Raw genomic sequence first — 27,803 nt, forward strand, 5'->3', positions numbered from 1 at the left:
AGTGGCTCCCATTCTCAGCTGGAAATCAAACCTAATGACACTTGAACACTGGCTAAGACAAAAGTCTATCTGCCATTGCCAACCTGCTACTGGACTGACATTTAATGCTCAAAGTGACATGGGTCTGTTTCCGGGTGGCTCCGTCCTTGCACACATGAAAAGATAAGAAAAAATATTAAAGGATCAATCACCCTCATTGCTATAGAAATGAATCATCTTCAAGAGTTCTTGAGTGAATTATCCAACATAATGTAAACCAACTTTTATTTTGGAGAAAATCGCAAACGAGACAGGAAATGCCGCAAACCGGTTCTTAAAATCTATGTGTCTGTTAAAAAGAACCTCCAATATTCGAAAATTAAGACTAACCCCCGGTATATAAGGTCGTCACGAATATATACTAGATTTACATACTACAGGAAATGCTAATCATTAACAAGCCTCCAATATTCTAGACTGTACAAATATTTTCCTACTGTTTTTGATGTTCAATTAAATCAAGAATTCCTCTTCTTGAAGTTTTTTTCCAACAATATAACCTTAGAATAATTTTTTTTTTAAAAATTCACAATGCATTTCATGTTTTTTAAATCCGAGTCTTAGTGACCATCATTATTTGTATCGGTATCCGCGACTCCTTTTGTGAATATCAAGACTTGAGTTTTCCCATCCTTTGTCTTGACTTTGATCCTTCTCCCCATCAGTGATGGTGGCACTCTCATCCACGGCTGCAGTCCCATCTGACCATTCACTCTGCAACAAGACAATGAAAATATCCATATTTATCTTGAGCTTATAATGTGATTATTATTTTTTTTAATTTTGTACTTATATAATGAAAAATCTCTATATGTGTAGAAATGTTAAAAAAAAGGATTGTAAAGACTTACTCAAACAATGGTTGTTCTGGTGTGCTAGGTAGCTGTGTAGAGGTGGAAGGGGCAGGGTGCACCAATCTCAAAGGAGGGTATGGGGCAACTGATGGTAAGGGTGTGTTTACAGGTGCTTCTAAAGGTGGCTGTGGCAAGTCTTGATGATTCAACAAACGTTCCTTTTCTTCTTCAGTTGGTTTTCTCAATGGAGCTTTTCTAGGTCTTACTTTTTTCTTTTCTGTAGTATGAAATCTAGGCTGTATAATATTATTGGCATTGCCTGAAATTTTCTCAGTCTCCTTGAGCTTCCCTGTGTCTTCTGAAAGGTTGATACATGCATCATTACCAGCAGCTATTGCTTGAAATGTCTGAAGTATTGTTTGAAATCTCATTTCTCTGACCTTTGGATGTTCCAGCTGACTATCAATTTGCTGCATAAGTTTCTTTATCTGCTTATATTGAGTTTCTGGATCAACGGGGGCATTTTGGGACTGAGAAGAGTCTTGCTGTGGGTTGACAAATAGTGTCTCATTAGATTCCCCACATTCATCCCCATTTCTGTAGCTTGTACACATGCTATGTACCTTATGAATATGTTTGCATAAAAAGCCATTGTCATTGTCAGGGCAGTTGCATTTATATAAATGATAACATAAATCAATGCATGGCATTTCCTTGCATTTAACATAACAATGCTCTAAATTGCAGTACCTATTCAAAATTTCAACTATATATTGCCTTTCTCCTGATTCTACAATGAAGAAACTTTCAGAAATTTGCTTTATTTCCCTGTCAGTAATATGTAGACTACTTTCATGCCTCTTTTGTGTATCTGAATCCTCTTTGGAAGGTAGATTATAAGAAACTCTTTTGAAATAATTGATAAATAAGTTATTCTCCAACTTCAACAAAGTTTCCAATAGGACATCAATTCTTTTGTTTCTTTTACCCTCAAAATAAACAGTTTTCAGTTGGTTATGAAAACTTTCAATGAACATGTTTGTATCAACCTTACAGTATTCACCTTTCCTGAAACACTTTGCCCATTTCTCTGCTCTGCAAAAATAATTATCTTCCATGTATTTCAAAAAAGTTGGATTTAGTGATTGCAGTTTGGCAATAAAAGCAGATTTGTATTGAAGAAACTGGCTCTCAGATTTAGCTTCTAACATAGCACATAGAAAACTAAAGGCAATACTTTTGTGTTCATCATCTCTAAAGTAGTGTTGAACATTGCGTGTCCATGACCTATAAATATGCCAAGTGCACAAATAATGCTGTAATTTGTCCCCAAAAGTACACCTTGCAGCATTCCATCCTGCATTGTCATCATCTGTCATTAAGATATTGACCTGCGTTTCAGGTGACCTTGACTTAACAGAATTTAAAAACAGAGCAATGGCTGTTTCATCCTCCCTATTAGAAATGCAAAATGCCACTGGGTAACCTTTCCTAAACTGATCTGGAACCAAAAGTGTTATCAATTTAAAGGAATAGCTATTTGTTTTATGTGTTGAATCCATGCATAATATTCTATTGGCAAACTTTTGGTAAATTTCCAGTTGCTGTTTGGTCATGAAAGCAAGCATAAAGTCCTCTTTTCTCAGACCTGGTGTTACTGACGGGTTATTATCAATATCCTGCTGCTTGAAAATTAAAATCGGGTTAAATTTTTCTCTTTTGAGCATTTCAACTTTTAAATATGTAGAAATTGCATCATTGCTATGTTGTATAATTGATGGATCTGCCAATTTCCTTTTTAAGTTGTGGATTGTTTTCCGATCAATTAAATTGTAATATTTGATATCCTCCAGGTTGTCTCGATTATCCCTGTCAGAAAATTTCTCTCGAATTTTGTCTAATATGTTGTTGATCGGTATTTTAAGGGACAACATACCTAATATTTCTGATTTAATACTTTCCGGAATGGACATAAATTTGCTGTGTTCAAAGGACAAAGAATGAGTATGGGATTTTATGTACCTTACGTAGACCTTTCCATCTTCCCTTTCTCGTACAGAAAACCTTGCTGGACAAATGCTATTCAACTGGCACTTTCCCTTTATATTTTTCTTAGAAGATTTAACTTGGTATCCCTTTTTTTTATGTGACCTTGTACAACCATTTCTGTGGCATTCAAGACAGTACACTCTTTCTTTCTTTTTGTTCTGTTGCACCTTATTCCTTAACACATAACGTGTGTTTAATGATATTTCCTCCTGTTCTTTAAATTTATTAAAATCCTCCTTAGTTTCAAAAATTAGGTTTTCTGTTAAAATATTTGCCCCATGTGCCTGAATTTCATGCTCAACTAACTGTTCTTTTGTTCTAAATTGCAAGAAGCATGTTGATGCCATACATGGATACAAATCCTTACCTGGCTTTTTCAGAAGTTTCTGATGGTGTTTAGCCTTGTGCTTTCTAAGTGTGACAGAATTGAAAAATGAAACTTTGCATTCCGAACAAACATATTTTTTCTCTGCTAATGACTGTGCAGGCAGTTCTGGCTTGGTATAGCTATGTAGCTCTGATATATGACCTTTACCTGGAGTTGCAGACTTTTCATTAGAATACATTCCTCTTAAACCATATTTCTCTTTACCTAAAAGTGTCACATCTGCTGGTTTGGAAAAAGGGGTACTTTTTGTCCATGGCTTTGTGTGGAGATTGTTCTGATTGCCAGTAACAGGATACGAGGGTGGAGCTGAAGCCTCCTGAACTTCCATGTCTGCAACTGCTTCATAATGACCTCCACCATATCTACTCCATATTATATGAATCTGGTTTTGTGTAGGATCAGCAGTGAAAGTATTTTCCATGGTTGTGACTTCAGAGGAGGAATCATCTCCACCAAACGTAACCAGAATGTTGATATTTAAAGCTTTTGCCAATGCATATATACATTCCTGTCCTGCATAAGTTCCAAGTTGACCTAATCTTTGAAGTTGCTCTAAAGGGGTTCCTCTGTCTGATAAAAAATAATCTGAAAACTCTTCAAGATTAGCCCTTAAAGTTTCAATAGCCAAATTTCTGAGATATGCATGACTATCCTGATGACCATAGAGAGAGAAACTAATAGCTCTAAACAAACAATTTCCATCGCCTACAATAGGAATACGATGGAGTCCAAATCTGGAAAGATACCTATCCTGGTGCTGAACCTCCGTGTCCAACATGTAGTGTGCATTAATTATGTCATTAAAATTGAAGCCCTAAGATTACAAGTTTTCATCATAAATGATACATTAAAAGCTGTTGTAATTTTGCATTCACAACAAGAAGTCTGTGAGCCAATGCTCACTAGAGTACATGTAATACCGACCCCCACTCTGATGTGAAAATATTCATGCTGACGGAATCATGGATTAATAAAAAGTTGACATCAAATTTCTGTGAATTCCACTATGGTATATGACAAGCCTAAACAAAGATGTGCTTAATTTCATTCAACTGCAATGAATAGTTGCTGAGAAAGCTGCAGCAGAATGGACAGCCATATCGAGAAACAGGAAGCTGACATCAGAATATTTCCATTTCTAATTTTTTCTCTGTGATACCTCTTTGAAAGTTACAGGAGTTTATTTCTTGATAATTCGGCCGGAATGTAAATTAGGCAGGTCTATAGGTCCGGAGCTAAGGAGGCCTAATATGCATGCAAATCTCGTGCGCATCTGTCTCTGTGTCTGACGCTATGGAAGCCAAATATGCATGTAAATCTCGTGCGGCTGCCTTTGTGTTTGACGTCAGTGGGCGAGGACTATTGAAATTGGCATGGAAGTCCTCGTGTAATTTAAATCCATTAGTTTACATTTTTAATCCATTAGTTTACATTTTTAAAGTGTAAATCTACAATTTTATTTCACAATGAAATGGAAATATAAGGAGTCAATGTCTAGTTAGTGTAGTATGCCAGGGACATCAACGATAGTGGGAAACATGGGATAATTTATGCAAAACGGGCTTCGCCCGTTATGCAAATTATCCTATGTTTCCCACTATCATTGATGCCCCGGCATACTACACTAACTAGACAGTGATTCCTTAATTCATACAAAATTGAATCCCACTATATGACACACAAACAGACACACTAGGGCATAACAGTATACCCTTCTCCTTCAGAGCTAGGGTATAAAAACAATTTAGAATGAGAAGGGTTTAAAAAATAACAATAGGCTTATGGGCCACATCACTCACCTGAGAAACATTTGATATGCTATTCTTGACCAGATTTCCCCTTTGCAATAGCTATTGACACCCTCCCTACATCCAGAGGTCATAATTTAGAGAATGTTAAATCTACACTATCCCAGGATGCTTCCACACAAGTTTCAGCTTTTCTGTCTCAGTGGTTCTTGAAAAGAAGATTTTTTAATGACCCCACTCTATTTCTGTCTTTTCTTGATTATCTCCCCCTATAAAGGCACATGCCCCTTCATTTTAACTTTAAACTCCCCTTCACCCAAGGATGCCTTGTACCATGTTTGGTTAAAATTGACCCAGTGGTTCTTGAGAAGAAGTTGAAATGTGAGATGTTTACAGACAGATGGACGAACAGACAGCTAGACAGACGGATGGACGACAGACAACGGGTGATTAGAAAAGCTCACTTAAGCTTTCAGCTCAGATGAGCTAACAACAAATGTTAGTGAAACACTTAATTATGCCTCCCCCTTCTTTTTCTAAGACCAAGGGGCATAACTCTGTCAAAAATTACTCGATCATACTAAAAACAGAACATGACCTAGATATTCTTTTAATAAATCTGTTTTTCAAATTTCATTTTAGTATGTGCAACCTCTGCAAAGAAAATGGACAGCCCAAAACTGTTGGTGGACTGACAGACTGACCAACCGACAGACAGCAGCAAAGTAATATGTCCTCCCTTCTTCGAAGGGAATATTATAAATTTACAGATTAGCAAACATAGAGAGTACAACACTTTACAATCACATAATATTTTCTAGGGGGGGATTAATTAATATGTATCATTTTCCTTCAAATTACAAACTATAAGGAGGATCTAACTGTCTTGTTATCTTGTTATAGACATCAAAGTTTTCCATTGACATTTTTGAAAAGTAATAAAGAGGAAAATTAACATTGAAAAGATTTTTTTTAACTCTCATAACATTTAGATTTTTCAGGATGATAAAACTATTATGGGCTTTTCAGTTGGGAGACAAGACAAATAATCAGTTCTGAGTAGGGGTTTCATCATTGGACATAAAAGAGCTGTCTTGTGTCAACCCAACTCACACCTCATTATTTGTCTCATTCATAATATTTTCTTATGACTTAACACTACAAGAAAAGCCTGTTGCCCAATCTATTCAGTTTATACTGAAAAAATACATGTATTGTTTAAATCAAGAAAAGAAGGGAAACCTTACATCAGTCATATCCTCTGGGACTATTTCTTCCAAAACCATATTGTCAATCTGAAAAGAAAACAAGAAATATTTTATGTTGTTTAACTGAATTTACCAGAACTGAATTAATAAATATATGTGATGTCTTTTTTATTTAGATCACAACAAAAGCTGGCTATGAGAGATTTATAGCCATTTATTTGGAGAGAAAAAGACACCCCCCCCAAAAAAAAATATAGACAGAGTTGTGTATGCGGGATGACAAAGAAATTCTGTATTAGATGAGAAAGATTGTAAAAGGATGACTTAAATACATGTACTGCAGTGGCACATAAAGACAAAAAGCATAACAAAACTAAACAAGAGGCCCAGGGGCCACATCGCTCACCTGAGCAAATCGGCTAAGAAAAGGCACAAATCAGAACTGAAAAGTTTACTGAAAGGGGGGGGAGGGCTTGAATTTTAATACTACTTGAGAATGCCTTCATATTAGTACAGCATATGACTTCACTGTTCTTGATAAAAAGATTTTTTAAAATCATTTTCTTCCTATATATAACTTCATAATAATTTGAATTTGATTCCCCATTGTTTCCCTCCCTACCCCAAAGGACCATGATTTGAAAAAAATTATGTTTTCAATACATGAGGATGCATACATGTCAATATAATTAAACATAGCTTTTCTGTTCTTGCATGGGATTCTTCACTTTATTTTTCTATGTAAAACTTTGATCCATCATTGTGGTCCCACCCTACCCTGGGGGCTATGATTTGTACAAATTTTATTCTACACTACCCGAATATGCTTCCTATATATAAATCCTTCTATCACTAATCATGGCTTTGCTATTCTACAGAAGAAGATTTTTTAAAATATATTTTACTCGGTAATGTAAATTTAAAATTGGATCCCCCATTGTGGCCCCACCCTATCCCCCAGGGGTCATGATTTGAACAAACTTGAATCTAAAATACCTTAGGATGATTTCACATGAGTTTCATCTTTCCCGGCACAGTGGTTCTTGAGAAGAAGATTTTTTAAAAATGACATTAATTTTTCACTAATTCATAATTATCTCCCCTTGGAAGAGTGTGTGGTCCTTCATTTGAACAAATTTGAATCCCCTTCACCTAAGGATACTTTGTGGCAAGTTTGGTTGAAACTGGCCTAATGGTTCTGGAGAAGAAGATGAAAATGTGAAAAGTTTACGACAACGATAACGACAGACAACAGACAAATTTTGATCAGAAAAGTTCACTTGAGCCTTCAGCTCAGGTGAGCTAAAAACTATAATTATTAGCTTGATCATACGCCAAGATACATAAAACAAAATGAAATTACTCGGACAACTATTTGTTGTTCATTGCATTAAAAGCCATTTGTCTTCAAAACATTTTTTTAATTTTCATACCTCCATATCAATATCCAGATTTGTATTATTCGGAGTTTCCATCAGAGAAAAATTTCCATCAGCTGAGAGGGGACCATTGATATCCTGAAATGTATGCAGGTTTTTATGATAACCTTAAAGGTGGAAATAATTCTAACGTTTCATGGTCATAAGATAACACAAGATCCCCATTAAAAATAAAAATTTAAGTAATATCATAACCATATTTAATAGGAAAGGAGAAAATGTATGGCTGGACTGGGAATCAAACCTGGGTCCCCTGCACTACATTGAACAGAGTCAGGTGCTCTACCAACTGAGCCATCAGGCCGATTATCCACGCCCAAACCATTACACATATATCATACTACTAACACTATGCACATGCATTTTCAAAGAAAAAAAGTATTTTTTCCTTTTTCGTTTTTGTATATATATTTTACATTACATAATATTCTATGATGCATGCTAACCTTATAAAAAGGCTTAAATGGAAAAAATTAAATTTAATGAAGAAAAAAAGATTATTTCAGTGAATCAAAATTATGTTGATTACCTGGCCAGTATTTAGCTGGGGAGTGCTCAATCCCTTCAGTACCTTGTTGTAAAATAATTATGAAATACTGGTTTAATACTCTAAATAACTTGTCAAAATTATGTGAAAAATAAAATTATTAGTACAAGTACTTAAGCCTTCATCTTTAATCTTCTTTAAAAAATATTTTTTTTAATTCTTTTCCATGTAAACAAACATCTGCACCTTTGTCAAAAGTTGATAATGCTGAACTGTTCAATTTCATTGATTGATGATGTCAACTTTAAGCTACACACTAGCTAATTTAAGTTTATATCCATTACATGCATACCAGTAATAAAAATAGATTTACAAGTATAATTCAGTGTTTTCCCTTAGAACAGGCTACTGGCCAAATTCACTGCTTCAAATGACCAAAATGCCACTTCAAAATAAATATTTATTTTTTTTAGGTCCATAGAGATTTTGTTCAGAGCCTGTTACAACTGATCTCTAACCCTTTAATTTGAAATAAATGGAAAACACAGATAATTTCACAAAGTTTGAGATGTTTGTTAAAATATGGTAAAAAGTGTTTAGAATGTATTTATAAATATCAAATATGATAAAACTTGATCTTGTCAGGTAATTTCCATAATAGCAACTTACATCAAAGGAAAAGTAGTCATGGTCATCTCCTGCATTATAAATGTTTGTACTGTATGCAAAACTCAAGCTCATTATAAGGACCTGAAGAGAAAGGTATAATTGTATTTACTATGTTTATAATGATAAACTTGAAAGTAACAATTAACTGACAGAAATCTTTCCCAGACTGAAACTATTTGCCCATGAAATATAGTACATACACATCCTGAAGGGGGCAAAAAAGATATTTTTTATAACACAAATTTTCAATATATTTCTGGTTAGTGGATCTTTGCTCAATTTTTTTGGTTCAAATTTTCATCCAAAAATTTGCATATTAAAAATATATATTTTTTGGTAAACAGATACATGGAGCAAAGACCCACCATGTCTTAAAAATACAAATTTGTATGAGTATGACACAACATTCACATCTTTTCAAGAAATAATTAAAGTTCCTTCAATTATATTAGTCAGACCTTTACCATATTTATCAATATTGATAAAAATAAATTCATCAATTTAATATTACTTTTGAAAGGAACTTGATGAATTTTTCCCATGAAAAAAATATCAAATATGTCTTATACTAAAAAAGTTAAATCTTTGCTTTAATCGCCATTGTCCAGGAGTATTGAAAATATTTTTAAAAATGTATTACATTAACAAATGATTGCATACTATAGCATAATTATTTTACAAGTGATGGTATGATTTTATTATGATTATGTGTAACCGCACTGTCCGCACATTATATACCTGTCCAGAATATTATTTTAATATATGAACAATAAACGAAATTTATAATATGTTAATGAAATTGAATTGACTTTTCATTTAAATGTAGAATGTACTATGCCATATTTGTCACCAATCTTTTCTTCAATGTTTTACCAAATAATCTTTCCTCAGTATTTCACCAAGAAATCTTTTCATCAATCATCACCCCTCCCTGGCTCTTCATACTACCGTTAACAGTTTAACAGGCTTGTAAAAGGCAGGGTGGTGGGTGGGGTGTCCGATTTCTTTTTGGGGATTTTTTTCTTACATGTTTTAGGCCTACTATGTGAATAACAGAATTTTCGGGGGGGGGGGAATTAAAAGGCTTTATTTAGTTTACTATTCAGTGAAAAATACATATTTGTATAAACTTTACTTTTTTATTCGATGGAATCAAATGTTTCGATCAAGTTGACATACTTTCAATGAAATGTAGCTTACCTCATAGTTTGTCATTGAATAGTTGACTGCCAAGGTTAACATTCTTTTTTATAGATGGTATCAAGCAAAATACATGCATGATTTATAGTGAATAATACATATTGTTACCGGATAAGAAGTGATTTTTATAGGAATTATTCACTTACAATCAGGTTGAGAACAACGCAAATCGAGGTCTTCGAAGATACCGCCATTGTTGACTAAGTTAATTCGATCGGGTTTGATCTGAGGTTTAGATGTCTGCGCATGCGTACTTTAACTTCCGGAGTGCCCACTCCAATTCAGGTCAATTGTATCCCACCAATTTTAGATGGTAAGATATGTGTCACTAACTAGGAATCGAAATGATAAATCCCATTCTGTCCTCCGGAAGCTTCGTGTGAAATAAATACTTCCTGTTTAGTTTACCCTTTCGATCCTCGGAGATCAAGTTAACTCATCAAGAATTGAATTGAATTTTTCACGTGATAGTTTAGGGTATATAAGCAGCGATATCAGAGCTCTAAGTCAGTTCCAGACTGAAGTCGACACCAGTAAGTTGTTTCCAGTGAAGGTGAGAAACGTAAACTTGCTTAACAAGTCTTATGTGCCTGAATAAGGCTTTCGAGACTGTTGTATTTATTTTGCAAGTTGGTAAATATTTTTTGTTTGCTTAGCTAGGAAGCGCACGTGCTCCAGGACAGAATAGGATATTGTATATATTGTTAATTAAAGTACTTGATTGAGAAGTTTTATAATTATTTGATTTATTCCTTAAAATGCTCAGGCAGAGCAACCGAATCTTCGAACCCAGAAACGTTACATAAATTTGGTGGCAGCGCGTTGAGATTCGGTAAGGAATATTTTTTCTATAATCAATTGTTAAATCATTTTGAAATCATTATGGACGAGATGATAGATGAGGAAATTTCATTCCTGGAAAAGAGCTGCGAGAAACTGCGCAAAGAAATAGAGAAGTACTCGACGCCTCTAGATAAACGTGTGCGAGCGCGCGATTCGGGGATTGCGACCATGGTAGGTGCAAGTGGAGGCCAGGGTCATCCATATTCATCTTGAATAGATGAAACGGTAATGCAACAGAGTAGTGAGCAGAGTGGATCCGCCACCGTGGAAAGTACAAACACGAATCATGTTACCATGAGGCCTGCAAAAGTGAAAAAGAAAAGGGACAGAGATGATACTGAACTGGCGGATGCGATGTTTAATTACTCTTTAGGTGAGGATGAACATAGAGTAATCGTGGATGCACAGCAGACAGCGAGCGCGCCGTCAGAAGCGATTGCGCTACGACCTAGCAGTGAAACACCGCGCCTTTCATCAAAAGCACATCTTCATCCAGTTCATTTGCTGAATAACACTCTTGCGCATTCTCCTTTTGAATTTCCACGGGGTGTGCAATCGCGAGTACCACCGGTAGAACAAAATAAAATTAAGCCTCCTGCGCAAAGTAGAAATGATGAATTACCTCACGGGGGTCGGGAGAGCGTTTACTTCAGAGACAACCCTTTCTTGATGCAAGAGGAAAATATCAGAGAGGAAAAGGCTGCAAAATGTAACATCAAACCTGCAACGTTTGACGGTAGTCATTCCTGGCTGGACTATCAGTCCCATTTTGAAGCATGCGCTACCATTGACAACTGGTCAGAGAAAGAAAAAGGTCTTTACTTAGCTGTTTCGCTAAGAGGAACTGCGCAGGGTGTTCTTGGAAACGTTTCAAAAGAAACAGGACAGCAATATAATTTGTTGGTCAAGGCCCTTGAAGAACGCTTTGCGCCGCCAAATCAGACTGAGCTATACCGTGCGCAGTTGAAGGAAAGAAAACAAAGAGCGTCTGAGACATTGTCTGAACTGGGACAGGCTATTCGTAGATTAACTTGTTTAGCTTATCCTACAGCACCATCGGAAGTAAGAGAAACACTGGGGAAGGACGCATTCATTGATGCATTAGTCAACTCAGATATGCGATTACGCATCAAGCAGAGTAGACCTGGAAATCTTAATGATGCTATTCGGCTTGCGGTTGAGTTAGATGCTTACTATAAAACAGAGAGGCGAGGAGATTTGCGAATGATTGAGGGTGTAGGACGCGACCATGTTAAACCCGCACCGCCATTAGAACTAATAGACCTGATGACAAAGATGCAAACCCAGTTGGATAGATTGGAAAAACAGGTTAGAGATCAAAACCAGAGACCAAGGAAATACACATCGCAGTTGACAGACAAGAAAACAAGTGATGGAGTGACTTGTTATTATTGCAAGGAAAAGGGGCATATTCGTCGGAATTGTCCTAAACTTAAAAATAAAGACACAAATAAAAATAATAATACCCCATCAAAGAGCTTAGCTAGTGGGAATGCACGGCGAATCCGTAGTAAGCGCCGGAGAAATCAACGTAGGATGCAAGGACACGTAGGTGGAAGCACCATGAGTACTGAGGCTGGAATTTTTATTGAGGCAGAGGTTAATGGTACGTCTGCAAAAGTGTTAATCGATACAGGGGCTTCATTGACATTAGTCTCAAGGAGGGTGCATGATATGATAACGCAAGAAAAGCGACCTGAGTTGGAAAACAGTGCACAGAAAGTTTTAAACGCAAGTGGAAATGCACTTTCACATTATGGAAAAGCAGATTTTCAGATCAGAGTAGGGCAATTTGAAACAACTATTCCAGCTATGGTAACAGACATCACAGTAGATGGTATCCTTGGCCTAGACTTTTTGAAGAAAGGTAATGGTATTATGGATCTCAACAAAAACACGCTAAGACTGAACAATAAGGACTACCGCATTTCTTGTGAAGGAACCATAGGTTGTTACCGTGTCGTTGCAGCCGAGGACATTTGTATTCCCCCAAGGAGTGAAGTAGTTACTGTGGCTAAAATTCCAGTGCAGAATACATTTGGAGGCTCAGATTACATAGTCGAGCCAGATGCAAAATTTCTGGAGAAGGGTCGTGCGCTGGTTGGCCGAACATTTGTAAAAGGTAGCGACACTGTGCCTGTGCGACTTATGAATATTACAGATGTAGCCCAACAGATATATAAAGGAACAATGATTGCGAAAATGACAGCTGCTGATGAAGAGAAAACACAAGGGACATCAAGAGAAACAAACGTAGGACTCCGATCTGACGTTCAAGAGCTACTTGACAGATGTAAGAAAACTCTTTCAAATGCACAAGCCTTGCAAGCTGAAAAATTCTTGCATGGATATCAACATTTGTTTGCAACTTCAAATTTTGATCTGGGTCGAACTACAGTTGTTAAAAAGAGAATCCAAACTAACCCTACAGAGAAACCCATTAAGCAAGGAGCACGGAGAATCCCGTTACATATGTTACAAGAGGTTGATAAACACGTGAATGAAATGATTGAAAATGACGTAATAGAACCCTCAAATAGCCCTTGGGCTTCACCTGTAGTTCTAGTGCGTAAGAAAGATGGGTCGATGCGCTCCTGTATTGATTATAGGCGACTAAATGCAGTAACAGTAAAGGACGCATATCCCCTCCCAAATATAGAAGAAGCATTTGACCACTTGTCCGGACATGCCTTATTCTCTACGCTAGACCTCAATAGCGGATACTGGCAAGTTGCCATGGAGGATGAGGACAAGAGTAAAACAGCTTTTGTAACACGCAAAGGTCTCTTTCAGTTTAAGATGATGCCTTTTGGTCTCACCTGTGCGCCTGTGACCTTTGAATGTTTTGATGGAGACGGTTCTTGCAGGTCTCCAGTGGGAAAAATGCCTGGTATATCTCGATGATATAATAGTAATTGGAAAATCATTCGAAGATATGCTCAGCAATCTTGAAAAGGTTTTCGATAGACTGCAAGGGGCAGGTCTTAAGCTGAAAGCAAGAAAATGTCACCTGTTTGCCACAAAAGTCTTATACTTAGGTCACATCATTTCAAAAGAAGGCATTGTGACAGACCCAGAAAAGATCAAAGCTGTTGTTGAATGGCCTGGACCTTCAAGCGTATCCGATGTTCGTTCCTTCCTCGGGTTATGCAGTTATTATAGACGTTTCATTAAAGATTTTGCTATGGAAGCAAAACCTTTGCACCGTCTTACAGAGAAAGGGCGTAAATTTCAATGGACAAAAGAGGCACAGGATGCATTTGAAACTCTTCGGAACAGATTGATCTCTGCGCCGATATTGGCACTACCAGACGTATCTTCACCTTTCATTCTGGACACAGACGCGAGCAATCACTCTATAGGTGCCGTGCTTTTCCAAGAAGTATCTGGAAAAAAACGAGTGATAGCTTATGCCAGCTGCACATTAACAAAAGCAGAGAAACGATACTGTGTGACAAGGAAAGAGTTATTAGCTGTCGTTCACTTTATAAAACACTTTCGCCATTATCTTTACGGAAGACAATTCCTTCTTAGAACAGACCACGGATCTCTTAGGTGGCTACTCAACTTCAAGAACCCAGAGGGCCAATTGGCAAGATGGCTTGAGGTTATTAGCACCTATGACATAAAGATAGAGCATCGCCCAGGTCGAAAGCATGGGAATGCGGATGCTCTTAGTAGAATTCCGTGCACACAGTGTGGATTTGACCCTAACTGGGAAGACGAAAAACCTAACTTGTCAGTGAGATCGGTGCAGTCATCCACAAAAGTAACAAACGAAGAATGTGATATTGAAAATAAAAGTCTGTTAGAAGCACAAAAGGCTAACAAAGATATTCAGCTAGTGCGCCAGTGGGTGGAAACAGGCAATCGACCTTTATTTGCTGATGTTTCTCAGTATGGTTACGTGGTTAAGTCACTATGGAATCAGTTTGAGAGATTGAGCATTCGAGATGACTTCCTAGTGCGACAATGGATTTTACTCCCCTCAAATCGAGAAACATTTCAAGTTATAATACCAGATTCAGAGAGGAGAAATGTGTTAAATATGTGCCATGATAATTAAACATCAGGACATCTTGGTGTAACAAAGACGTTAGCCAGAATAAGACAGAGATATTACTGGCCGGGATTACAAAGGGATGTCCATCAGTATATTGCAGGATGCGATACTTGTACAAGAAGAAAGAATCCCATTCCTAAAAGACGGGCTCAAATGCAGATCGTTGCATCTGGCGTGCCTATGGAGAGAATAGCGTCAGACATTTTGTGTGAATTACCGGAAACCGACAGAGGGAATCGTCATATTCTCGTCGTGTCGGATTATTTCACAAAATGGACGGAAGCGTTTGCTCTTCCAAATATGGAAGCAGAAACTATCGCCCGAACGATTATGGAACAAGTAATAGTAAGATTTGGCGTTCCTTCCGTTCTCCATTCAGATCAAGGGCGTCAGTATGAAAGCAAAGTATTTTTAGAGATGTGTCGGTTGCTGGGAATCACTAAAACAAGGACTACTCCGTACCATCCTAAATCGGATGGTATGGTTGAACGCTTCAACCGTACACTAATATCAATGCCGAGTGCTTATGTCCAGGAAAATCAAAAAGATTGGGATTTACACCTGCCCTACATCTTAATGGCTTATCGCTCCACAGTACATGAAAGTAAGGGATTTTCTCCCAACATGTTAATGCTGGGACGAGAGGCAACAACGCCTCTAGATTTGATGTATGAAATGCCGTCAGAGATGAAAGACATTCCAGCGCATCAGTGGGTATGGGTATTGCGCGAACGTCTAGAGAAAGCACATGCAATAGTGAGAGAAAATATGCCTACAGAGATGTTGCGACAAAAGAAGTATCATGATACCAAATTATCATGGTCGTCGTTTAAGCCAGGGGAAATGGCATATGTATACTTTCCAGTCAGAAAGAGTGGCTGCTCCCCAAAACTGACATCGTTTTGGAGGGGACCATTCAAAGTCGAGAAGAAACTGTCTGATGTATTGTATGAGGTTGCTTGTGATTCTATAGGGAAAAGCACCGTCACACATTGTGATCGGATGAGAAAAAGTCATGCACAAATACTACAAGGAGAAACCGGGGAAGACATATGTGATAGGAATGATACTCCAGCTGGAGAATGATATGGAAATAACGAACAATATTCAATCTCAACGTCCATTAAACAAATATACAAAATAAGAGCAGAGCAATCACGGACCTCCGAAACATCAGAGGTGGGATCAGGTGCCATGGAGGAGTGAGCATCCCCTGCCGACCGGTCACACCCGCCGTGTGCTCGTTGTCATAATCAGGAAATGACGGAAAAAATCCGTGGTCAACTCAGTGTATAAATAATGGACTAAACATTGGTATGAAAAACGTCAGTAAGCATTTCATTCAATGATAAATTGTATTTGCTGACAAAGTCATTGTATCGACCATAGAATTTACGAAATGATGACTTTAAACGAGACTGTTAATATTCTTGTTTCATCAACTTGCTTGTCAATAATTTACCTCGTTTAAGAAATTGTTCATACGTAGAGCATGCTCTTGCGTATCGAATCAAATGAGATATAAATACTCCGTATGCAGGTGATGAAGGTATATTGCTGCATAAGTAAGGGAAGTTGACGATAGAAAAGTGAAAGTCATCACGTTTATCATATAGCTTGGTTGTTAAATTACCATTAGTCTCTTTTTCAAGTAAAATATCCAAGTATGAAGCAGAAGTGTCGGACTCTGTGGTATCTTTTGTCTCAAGCTCATCAGGATATATCGTGTCGACGTAGTGATGGAAATTATCATTATTAATTAACAATACGTCGTCTATATAATTAAATGTCGAGTTGAAGGCCACAGCAAGTGTTTTCTTCTTTTCACGTAAAAGATTTTGCATAAATTCTGCTTCATATGAATATAAAAATAAGTCTGCTAATAACGGAGCGCAATTTGTACCCATGGGAATTCCAATAGATTGTTGGAATACCTGGTCTCCAAAAACCACATAGATATTGTCAATCAGAAACTCAAGCATCTTCTTGATGTCAACTTCAGAGTGCTTATATGTGCAATCAGAATCTGTTTTAACAATATAATTTTTCAAATGACCAATGACGAGGTAGGTAAACTTACGAGTTCCATTTTTGTTGAAGAAGCAGCTGTCAATGATATCAAAAAGCCTGGATTTTAATTTGTCGTGGGGAATTGTTGTGTATAAAGTAGAAAAGTCGTACGTTTTTATGCTGTTGATTTTTGTAAAGTTTTGTGATTTCAAATTGTCCAAAAGTTCTTTAGAATTTTTAAGTATCCACATCTGATTTACACCACTTCTTGAATATATAGTTGTACAGTACTCTTGAAGTTTTTCCTTCACTACTGTCAATATTTTAGTGAGAAGTAACGAAAGAGGCTTGGTTGAACATTTACTGGAACCTGCAAGATCTGGAGATTATATGTCTCCCATAGATGTTCCTGTGGCTGAATTTGATGAACCTTGTGCTTTAAGTGAAGAAGCAAGTGCACGCACCGTGCGAAAAACTTACCCAAATGGTTTCAGGACTACGAAGTTGATTTAAGTGCTCAGAGCTATAAGATAAGCTATTGTAAATATGTAGATAACCTGTCTTGATAATATTGAAATATGAGTACTTGAAGTTTTTGTATAATTTTCATAGATCATGGTTAATACAAAGATTACTCCCAGGAAGGAAGGTCATCGATGTCCGATGTGTCATCTGAGAATTCTAGACGAGGTTGAGTGGGAGAGACATGTGGTGGAATGCGGCAGACAGCGGAGACAGAAGAAATTCGAATGCACCGATTGTGATTATGCTACTAATAAGAAAAGTGACATGGGGAGACATCGCTGCACTCGACATAGTGAAGTAGTTACGGCTGCAACTGATAGCGGCACAGATGATTGGGAACAGTTGGACCAAGGAAATCTGTCTGATGTGGTCGGGAGCACAGCACAGAGTCGTCCTGCGGAAGCCGTCTGTCAGAGGAAGCCTACCAGGCCAGCTCAAGTCTCTGCGCCGATATCCAAGTCCATAACCAGCCAGGACCCCTTGACGCCACGTGCTCCATCACCATTCCGACATCCAAAGACAACTCCCAGAAAACGGTCCTCTGTTCATTTGGATGCACCTCCCGTACAGTTGCCATCTCTAACTCAGGATGCCAGTACGCAGACCCACATGTATCATCAGTTAGTTGATGCGAGTACCCTGACGGATAAAGACTGTGAAGAGAAAGGCACCCAAACAGAGAAAGAAAAACGGCGAAGATTAGACAGGGTATAGGAGACATACCAAAGAGACGGGAAAACAGTCGTTGAAGTGCATGAGGAGGAAAGCTGGTTTTGAAAACAATATTCTCAGTTGTTATTTTTCTGACATTGATATTGGATGACGATTTCATGTCATATTGGATATGTTTGCACATTATGAATCATTGGTTGATTGTTTTCTTATTTTATCAATGACAATGTTTGATGATATTTGGTTAATTTGTGTGTGCAACATTTGTTACATCTTATGAACAATGAAAGCCAGGTAGCTTTAAAATTTGTTGTTATTTTGTTTTATACCACGCGTTATATCTTTAGCCCAGGTAGTTAATGATTTAATGCGGGACGCATTCCTGGAGGCGTGGGTAATGAAACAGAACTAGGAATCGAAATGATAAATCCCATTCTGTCCTCCGGAAGCTTCGTGTGAAATAAATACTTCCTGTTTAGTTTACCCTTTCGATCCTCGGAGATCACGTGATAGTTTAGGGTATATAAGCAGCAATATCAGAGCTCTAAGTCAGTTCCAGACTGAAGTCGACACCAGTAAGTTGTTTCCAGTGAAGGTGAGAATTGTAAACTTGCTTAACAAGTCTTATGTGCCTGAATAAGGCTTTCAAGACTGTTGTATTTATTTTACAAGTTGGTAAATATTTCTTGTTTGCTTAGCTAGGAAGCGCACGTGCTCCAGGACAGAATAGGATATTGTATATATTGTTAATTAAAGTCCTTGATTGAGAAGTTTTATAATTATTTGATTTATTCCTTAAAATGCTCAGGCAGAGCAACCGAATCTTGTTTGTAATTAAGCAATTTTTTAAAACTATTTTTATCCATTCATTACATTTTATTAAAGTAAACTTTTCCTTTTTTATATTTTTAAGGGAGGGACTGTATTGGTTGTGCTAAAACAGGAAGTGGAAAGACCGCAGCTTTTGCTTTACCTATTCTACAAAAACTTTCAGAGGATCCTTTTGGCATTTTTGCATTGGTGTTAACCCCAACAAGGTTTTTGATATATGCACATCTTTACAAATTTTTAAAATGATTTTAATACAATTTTATAAAATAGTTTGAAAATAAAAGCCATAGAACACTCACCAAAAATGATGACACTCTTGAGATGGTAGGCTAAAAATCAAGCATTGTTGCAAATGTATATTTGTTTTTACAGAGAGTTGGCCTTCCAGATAGCAGAGCAGTTTAATGTCCTTGGAAAACCAATCAATGTTAGAGTAACTGTCATCACAGGAGGACTGGGTAAGGGCTATAATGTACAGACGTACATATATACCATAGTTATGATTATCGTACTTACAGTAGTTAATGCTCCTATTTACTATACATGTAGTTATGATGATATTGTAGACATGATGCAGCAGGGTATAGATCTGCAGGTAAAGCCCCACATAGTGATCTCCACACCAGGGCGACTGGCTGACCACCTACAGAGCTGTGATACGTTCAGCTTACGCAAAATCAAGTTTCTGGTCAGTAGCAACAAGAAAACAAATTAACGTTTTATATTTGATTCTTTTCATTTGTAATTTGAATTCTTCAGCATGTGTTACTCTTGGTTTTTCTATACAGGTATTGGATGAGGCAGATCGCTTGATTGAAGATGACTTTGGGGAACAGCTAGAGACTATATTTAAAGTTCTCCCCAAAAAGAGACAAACACTTCTGTTTAGTGCTACAATGACAAAACACTTGAAAGATTTACAAGATGTGGCCATGAACAAACCTTTCTTCTGGCAACAGAAATCAGAGTAAATAATGAATAAGTAAAAACTTATGTTTAACAAATAAAAAAATCTTTTTATGGTGAAAATTCTTTCAGTGTAATGACCAATTTTAATTAGTTCATGAATAACAAATATCATATGAAATATCTTTTATTGCTTATTTTTCTGTCATTTTGAATTTGAAAATGTAGACTTTCTTCACAAATTCACACAGTATAGACATTGGAAATTTTGAAATTTATTAAGTGAGCAAGAATCCTTGACAATGTCCTGCAATGGTCATTTTTTTGCATTGTGTCCATTTTAACTTTGACTAGGGTAGCCACTGTTGAGGGTCTGAAGCAATACTATGTCTTGATGCCGGCAGATATAAAAGATGCCTACCTTATACACATCCTGGACAAATATACAGAGGCCAATAAGAAAAGTTCTATCATGATCTTTACCAACACATGCAAGTAAGATCCTTAGATATATTGCATATGTATGTTTCTGTTAAATAAAACACAGTCTCTTTTTCCAAACATTTACTAATTTAAATTAAAGCAACCTTTCACTCATCTTCGCTAGCCAAGGGTTTCTGATATGCTACTCTCCTCATGAACCCTTGGCATATGGTTAAGTCAAAAGACAGGATTGTTTTGGTCACGTGATCTCGAATCTATCAGATACACACAAATTGTGTCAACAACAGAAATAAAGACGCGTGTTTAAAAAAAATTAAATCAAAGGTTTTTTTCAAGAATATTTAAGAAGAAGTAATTGAGTTATACTTATTTATTGTTTACAGCTCAATGCACTTTTTAAGCTCACATGGTTTTTCGCACAATTTAAGGTCACATTCTTTTTGCAATAAAGTGAACATTTTCAACTTTTAATACGAGATATAGCCCTAATATATATTAAATATCTCATGCTAAAGGTACATATTCTTTAAATTCATTATCTTAAATGTTTTAAATGGGACTTCATTAATGAAGAATATGACGTTACATCTGTATGATTTCACCATAGGTATTTACAAATTAAAATAATTCAGCTTTCCTTGATACTTTTTAGCTGAAATTCTCAAACTTACATCTTAAAGATGAGTATTTTTTAAAGTACTTCATATGTTTTCCATACTCATCGTGGTTTTGTTGAAATGTAGTGCCGAAAAATGACAATGATATGTAAAGAAATCATGCAAAAGGACAGGATAAAAAAGTATTTTTCATCTTTTAAAATAGTAAATTGTTACCATTGAAAAGAAATTTCTTTTACATTTACAATCTGAAACTTAAGAATTTTGCAGTCGGGTGTATCTTTCAGGATGCTAGATTAAGAAAGTAACCCTACAAAATGCGAGCTTTTTAACATGAAAAGCAGTTGAACAAATGAGAAATACTATTATCATCTTGCGCTTTAGAGAGTCATGTATTGTACAGAAATACAAAAATTACATGATTTGCACTGTTTTTGAGTCAATGCAAGGCAAAGTAACTGCTTTAAAAAGAACGGGTACATAAAGGCTACATTTGGCAAGAAACCACGAAAAACTATTTGGAAACTATCACAATCCATCAGCCAAGAGTGTATCAAAATCCTACCAATAATTATGTGTGAATTTTGTTGAAAGTTAGTGAAATAAATTTAAAAGTAAGTTAAAAATCATTTTTGAAATTATTTTGTTGCCTCTTTACACAATTTTGCAAAATACAATGTGACCTTAATTTGTGCGAAAAACCATGTGAGCTTAAAAAGTGCGTTGAGCTGTATAGTACAAATCTGAACTTCAATATAGATTCTTAATCACATATTTAGAAGATATTGGATGACACCATAGCTATTCATAAAATTGCATGTTATCTTATGGATCGTTGTTTACTTGCATTTTTCACTCCCGATATTAAACAGTCAAGAAGTATCCCGAAAGCAAAAATCGCCATGTACAAAAAACAATTGCTGATTGGTCGACTGGGTGTACCGAATCCCAATCAGAACTCGAGAAAAAAAAAAACAACTTCTATCAGCTCCGTATGCCAAGGGATTATGAGGAGAGTAGCATATCAGAAACCCTTGGCTAGCGAAGATGCCTTTCACTAGGCCAAAATGAAAGACATTTACCAGTACTTTTCTGTGTAGTCTTAGACATTCATTAGAAATATTTTGCATACAACTTGCCCGATTTTTTTATTGTTATTTAAATGTCTTAATTTTTGGACAATGAATCTGAATATAGCTTCTTTTAAATGTGTTACAGTGCATAACTGTGAAAAATTAGAAATAGAAATATTTAAGACACACACAGATTCTGGGAATGATCTGTATAATTTATGTGTTATCGATACAGATTCTATGAATGATCTGTATGATTTTTGTGTTATAGATACACACAGATTCTGGGTATGATTTATGTGTTATAGATACACACAGATTCTGGGTATGATTTATGTGTTATAGATACACACAGATTCTGGGTATGATTTATGTGTTATAGATACACACAGATTCTGGATATGATCTGTATGATTTATGTGTTATAGATACACACAGATTCTGGGTATGATTTATGTGTTATAGATACACACAGATTCTGGGTATGATTTATGTGTTATAGATACACACAGATTCTGGATATGATCTGTATGATTTATGTGTTATAGATACACACAGATTCTGGATATGATCTGTATGATTTATGTGTTATAGATACACACAGATTCTGGGTATGATTTATGTGTTATAGATACACACAGATTCTGGGTATGATTTATGTGTTATAGATACACACAGATTCTGGATATGATCTGTATGATTTATGTGTTATAGATACACACAGATTCTGGGTATGATTTATGTGTTATAGATACACACAGATTCTGGATATGATCTGTATGATTTATGTGTTATAGATACACACAGATTCTAGGAATGACCTATATGATTTATATGTGTTATAGATACACGCAGATTCTGGGTATGATCTGCACACAGCTAGGCCTTCCCTGTGTTGTGTTACACTCCATGATCAGACAGAAGGAGAGGTTGGCAGCCCTGGCTAAATTTAAATCGAATCAGATCAATATTCTGATTGCCACCGATGTGGCCAGCAGGTAAGAACACCACAGCTTTGTTTGCAGATCAACCAATCAATCCAATAAATTTTTTAACGTGGTATTTTTGAATTAGAAAATTTTACTTTCTATACATGATAAGCCTTTAAATATGCATGCAAATATTATCAACGTAACCATTTTAATTTTACAAAGAATGAAAGATGTATAAAAACAAGCACCAATTACATGTCCATGTATCATCCCACATTTTTCAATTCTCTTGAATCATCTTTCGTAAAAGAAACAAGTATTGATAGAAGATTGATAATTTTGTTAGAGGGTTAGACATTCCTACCGTGGACCTGATTATTAACCACAATGTTCCTAATAAACCTAAGGACTACGTACATCGTGTGGGACGTACAGCTAGAGCAGGTAAAATAGGCTGATTCATGGAACATAATTTTGATTAAAAAAATCATTTAGTGTATGAGTAATTTATATTTCTCCAAAATCTCTACAGAATGGTTAAACAGTAAGATTGTTGTTTGTAAAAGATTTAGATTATAGGCAAAATTTATTCCTAAATACAAATGTCTATTCAATTAATCTCAGATTTTATAATGGGAAAAGAGATCATAAATGAAAATAACAGAATAAATAAAAATAAATATATTTTCAGGTCGTCATGGAACTTCGATTACCTTGGTAACCCAGTTTGATGTCCGCCTGGTTCACGCCATTGAGGAGTTTGTCAGTATGTCTGTCTGCAATGTATTCAATACTTTTTGCATTTTTACAAAAAATTCTGACTGAATATGAGTACATCTTTGCACTGATGTTATTTCCAACAGATTCCAAAATGGATGAGTATGATACCAAGGAAAAAGAAGTAATGAAGATTTTGGTAGAAGTTGCTACTGCAAAAAGAGAGGCAGAAATTGTAAGTGATTGTAGATAGACAGTCTTTATGTCACCAATTGTATATCATTCATTTTATCATGTACTGTATCATGTATACTTTATCTGAAATCATTCATATCGACAAAAACATCATTGTCAATGAACTTTATTGACAACCCTTGTACAATTATTATTTTTATGTAAAGTTTCTTTCACATCTTGATAGAAATTGGATGAAAGAGACTTTGGGGTCCAAAAGGAAATAAACAAAAGGAAGAGGCTGCTGATGGAAGGAAAGGTAACCATTCTTTAGTTTTGTAATTAGGTATTTTGTTTTGCTACTCAAGTAGAACTTCAAACTGGAATGTATCAAAGTTTTACTGTAAAATACATAATAATGAGGCATTATATTTAGAAATGCATAAGTAAATTCAAAAACCCAAATACTCGATTGGGGACTATTTCCACAGGTTGTAATTTTTGTATTTTTTTGTATTTTTCTTCTCTTCTGACACTTTCACGGATAGGTGAATTTCCAGTTTATTTGTATGCACCAACCAAATTGCGGAATTGTTTTCTTTCATTTTTCATGCGAATGTAATGATTACAATAGTCTACTTTATAAATGGCGGGTTTTGTGGTAGTAAGGTGGCGATATGGATATAAGAGATGGTAGGACTAATAACCTGCTCGTAGCATTACTCTGTTTCGTGTTAACTAACGTCATCGTCTCGGTTGATTGGAAACCATTCCAGGCCCTCTCTGACAACGGGTAACAAGTTTTATGGGGGAAATTTTACAACAAAATGTTTAGTTAGCTGTTTTTGCCATTTTCATTAATTGGGAAATTCGAAAACCGAACCCCATGGAATTCCGAAAACTGTAACAATATTGCAAGAAATTCGAATCGTCTCTAAATATTGAAAAACGATGTGTATATCTCAGGTGCATTAAATGGTGCAACAAGATTTGTTGACAAATTTGTCGTCATCAAATTGCACGTGATTTGTGCTTTTTAGCGTTTTCCCTACGTGACGTCATACATTTTACGGTTGAGTAATTCTGAAAATTCATTTTGGTGCATAGTAACTAACATTCTCATCTGACCAATTTTCGGTCATGCGGTCAAAAAAATTTCGAATATTATGCTACCCTGCGTTTCTTTTTCCTTTCAGTATACATTATCTAGCAAAAAGGATAACTCTGTATAAAAATGTTTTAATCACAAAACACTGTAAAATTTTTAATAAAATTATAAAATGTTGTTAGTGTGGGAATTTATGTTGCAGCTCATACTGAAAAAAGTACAGAAACTGCATAAGTGGGTTGTGTATTTTTTTTTTTATACCCCCCGCAAACGAAGTTTGGGGGGATATATAGGAATCACCTTGTCCATCTTTCCGTCCGTCTGTCTGTGCAAACGTGTCCGGTCCATATCTTTCTTACGGAGGAACATTAGAATCTACTACTCCACACAAAGATTGCCCATGACCTAAGGGTGTGTCATGACCTTGACCCAAGGTCATTTGGGGAAGTTCAAGGTCATTGGAAGAACAATTTCATAATTTTTGTCCGGTCCATATCTTTCTTATGGATAAACTTGGTAGGTTCTAATTTCACACAAAGATTACTTATGACCTAAAGGTTTGTCATGACCTTGACCCAAGTCATTTGGGGAAGTTCAAGGTCACTGGAAGAAAAATTTCATAATTTGTGTCCGGTCCATATCTTTCTTATGGATAAACTTGGTAGGTTCTAATTTGACACAAAGATTGCTCATGACCTAAAGGTGTGTCATGACCTTGACCCAAGGTCATTTGGGGAAGTTCAAGGTCACTGGAAGAAAAATTTCATAATTCGTGTCTGGTCCATATCTTTCTTATGGATAAACTTGGTAAGTTCTCATTTCACACAAAGATTGTTCATGACCTAAGGATGTGTCATGACCTTGAGTCAAGGTCATTTGGGGAAGTTCAAGGTAACTGGAAGAAAAATTTCATAAATTGTGTCCGGTCCATATCTTTCTTTATTATGGAAAAACTTGAATCTACTACTTCACACAAACATTGCTTATGACCTGAGGTTGTGTCATGACTTTGAACCAAGGTCATTTATGCAAGTTCAAGGTCACTGACAGCAAAAGTTCATAAATTGTGTCCGGTCCGTATATTTAGTCTATTTTTTTTTCATTTATAAAAAATATAATAAGCAATTACATTTGCACTAAAAATGCATTTCTCTCTTCTCTTAGATCCATAAAGTATTCATGAGAGTATGCACCTCTGAAAAACCCAGCGGGGGGTATTTTGTCCCGTTTGGACAGTTCTAGTTTTTTTTGCAATAACTATAACCTTAATTCCCATACTCACAATCAAAGGAAGACATTTAATGTTCATATATGTCTGTTAAAATATGCTAAGTCATTACAATTCATACTTTCTTAAGAAAAATCAGGTCACATCAATTCCTGAATTGACTGACTTTTGAAAATAAAACTTTGTTAATTTTTAACCACTAATAATATCTAATATGTACCAAAAATATCAACATTGTCTTTAATTTCTGTAAAAGAGCAGCCTCTCCCAAGCAGAAGTGGGATTTAGACACCTTGTATCATATTGTCTAATACTCCTACATAATGTATTAGCATTTGATGTTAGATTTTTACTTTTAATTGATTTCATCACTGATCTTTTGAATCTCGTGCCCCCTGCCAAGAGGGAAAAACTGCCCAGTCTGCTTAAAGTTAGTTTTTATATGGACACTACCTGTTATTCTTGATTATGTAAACAAAAACATGTACAATGTATATGAAACATTACAGGATCCAGATGAAGAGGCCAGAAAGAAACAGAAATACATCAAGGAAAAAAATCTAGAAAGAAAGAAGAAAAGGAAAGAAAAACTTGAACAAAAGACTTGATTAAAAGGTTTACAGCCTTTGAAAGAAAATCTGTGCAATATTAAAATGTTACAAGTTGTGAACTACATGTAGATATCACAGAAGTGTTAAATGAACTTCCACCAACCCTCAATCTCTTAAAGATCATGTCAGAACTTTCAAAACACTTGCAGATACATGTACTTGTAACCCACAAATCACAGGTATATATACCTGCAACATACATGTATGTGAGAAATTTTAAGCTCTGAAACCTGACTCACAATTTATAAGATCCAGACTTTTTTATGTACTAGTCACAGGAACATGACATAAAAATATTTGTGATAAAAGTTGGATGAGATTTGTTAAGCAGTGATGTATATAATTATGAAAGTGTAGTGATTATAATTATATAAAGCTACATGTATGGGTGCAATGGCAGAAGATAAACTCTTTGTGTAGTGTTTAGCTGTATGTTTATACATGTAATACCATGTACAAGGTATAATGGTATATGTAACAATTTAAGTGAAATGTTACAGCTAAATTTATTGATTAGAAGTAAAAAAGTAAGCTTGATGTAAAAGTGAGTGTAAATTATAATGTAAGCATGTGTAATAGAGCAGAAGTATGATGTTAACTTAAATTTGCAATGAGAGGAACTAGCTACTATTTAAGCTTCTGTCAGTCTAATCTATGGAGTTTAGAAGTCTTAAAAAAATAATTTTAGGTGTTATCTTTATTTTAAATTTTCAGAGAATTTGATTCGAAAAGGATTGATAAGAATGTTTTTTTTTTTTATTTTCACTGAATGCATACCCAAAACATGTATACTGCTGACTGTAGATTGATATAGCAACTCACAAAGTCTTACAACAAATTAAGCAATGTCTGGTTCATTTTGCAGTTTAAACAGACAGTATCCATTACATATTATTCATTTCTTTGAAACATTCATTAATAAATGTTATCAATGGAACATGTTTTTTTTATTTCTAAAGAATATATACTGTATACAGGTTTATTTTCACCCCGTGTTAGTTTCGCCC

General features: G+C 35.8%; 2 protein-coding genes across 2 annotated transcripts; one reads left to right on the forward strand and one right to left on the reverse strand.

Moving 5' to 3' along the window:
- Nucleotides 1–599: 599 nt before the first annotated feature.
- LOC134249847 (uncharacterized) lies at nucleotides 600–10,215 on the reverse strand. Its single transcript, XM_062732216.1, has 7 exons — nucleotides 10,168–10,215; nucleotides 8,822–8,902; nucleotides 8,195–8,236; nucleotides 7,660–7,743; nucleotides 6,266–6,313; nucleotides 891–1,378; nucleotides 600–753 (listed from the first exon to the last, which is right to left on the reverse strand). Exons 1-7 carry the CDS (start codon nucleotides 10,213–10,215, stop codon nucleotides 600–602), a joined length of 945 nt encoding a protein of 314 aa, XP_062588200.1.
- A 52-nt stretch (nucleotides 10,216–10,267) lies between these two features.
- LOC134249848 (probable ATP-dependent RNA helicase DDX49) lies at nucleotides 10,268–27,217 on the forward strand. The gene is made up of 12 exons (XM_062732217.1): nucleotides 10,268–10,334; nucleotides 19,069–19,192; nucleotides 19,359–19,444; nucleotides 19,553–19,674; nucleotides 19,775–19,953; nucleotides 20,247–20,387; nucleotides 22,872–23,024; nucleotides 23,305–23,402; nucleotides 23,650–23,724; nucleotides 23,822–23,910; nucleotides 24,097–24,168; nucleotides 26,695–27,217. Exons 1-12 carry the CDS (start codon nucleotides 10,268–10,270, stop codon nucleotides 26,791–26,793), a joined length of 1,305 nt encoding a protein of 434 aa, XP_062588201.1. The 3' UTR covers nucleotides 26,794–27,217.
- Nucleotides 27,218–27,803: the final 586 nt, after the last annotated feature.

The sequence above is a fragment of the Saccostrea cucullata genome, unplaced genomic scaffold, assembly GCF_032062105.1.
Source record: "Saccostrea cucullata isolate Sc308-1 unplaced genomic scaffold, CSIRO_AGI_Scuc_v1 ctg160, whole genome shotgun sequence".
Classification (NCBI taxonomy): Eukaryota; Metazoa; Mollusca; class Bivalvia; order Ostreida; family Ostreidae; genus Saccostrea; species Saccostrea cuccullata.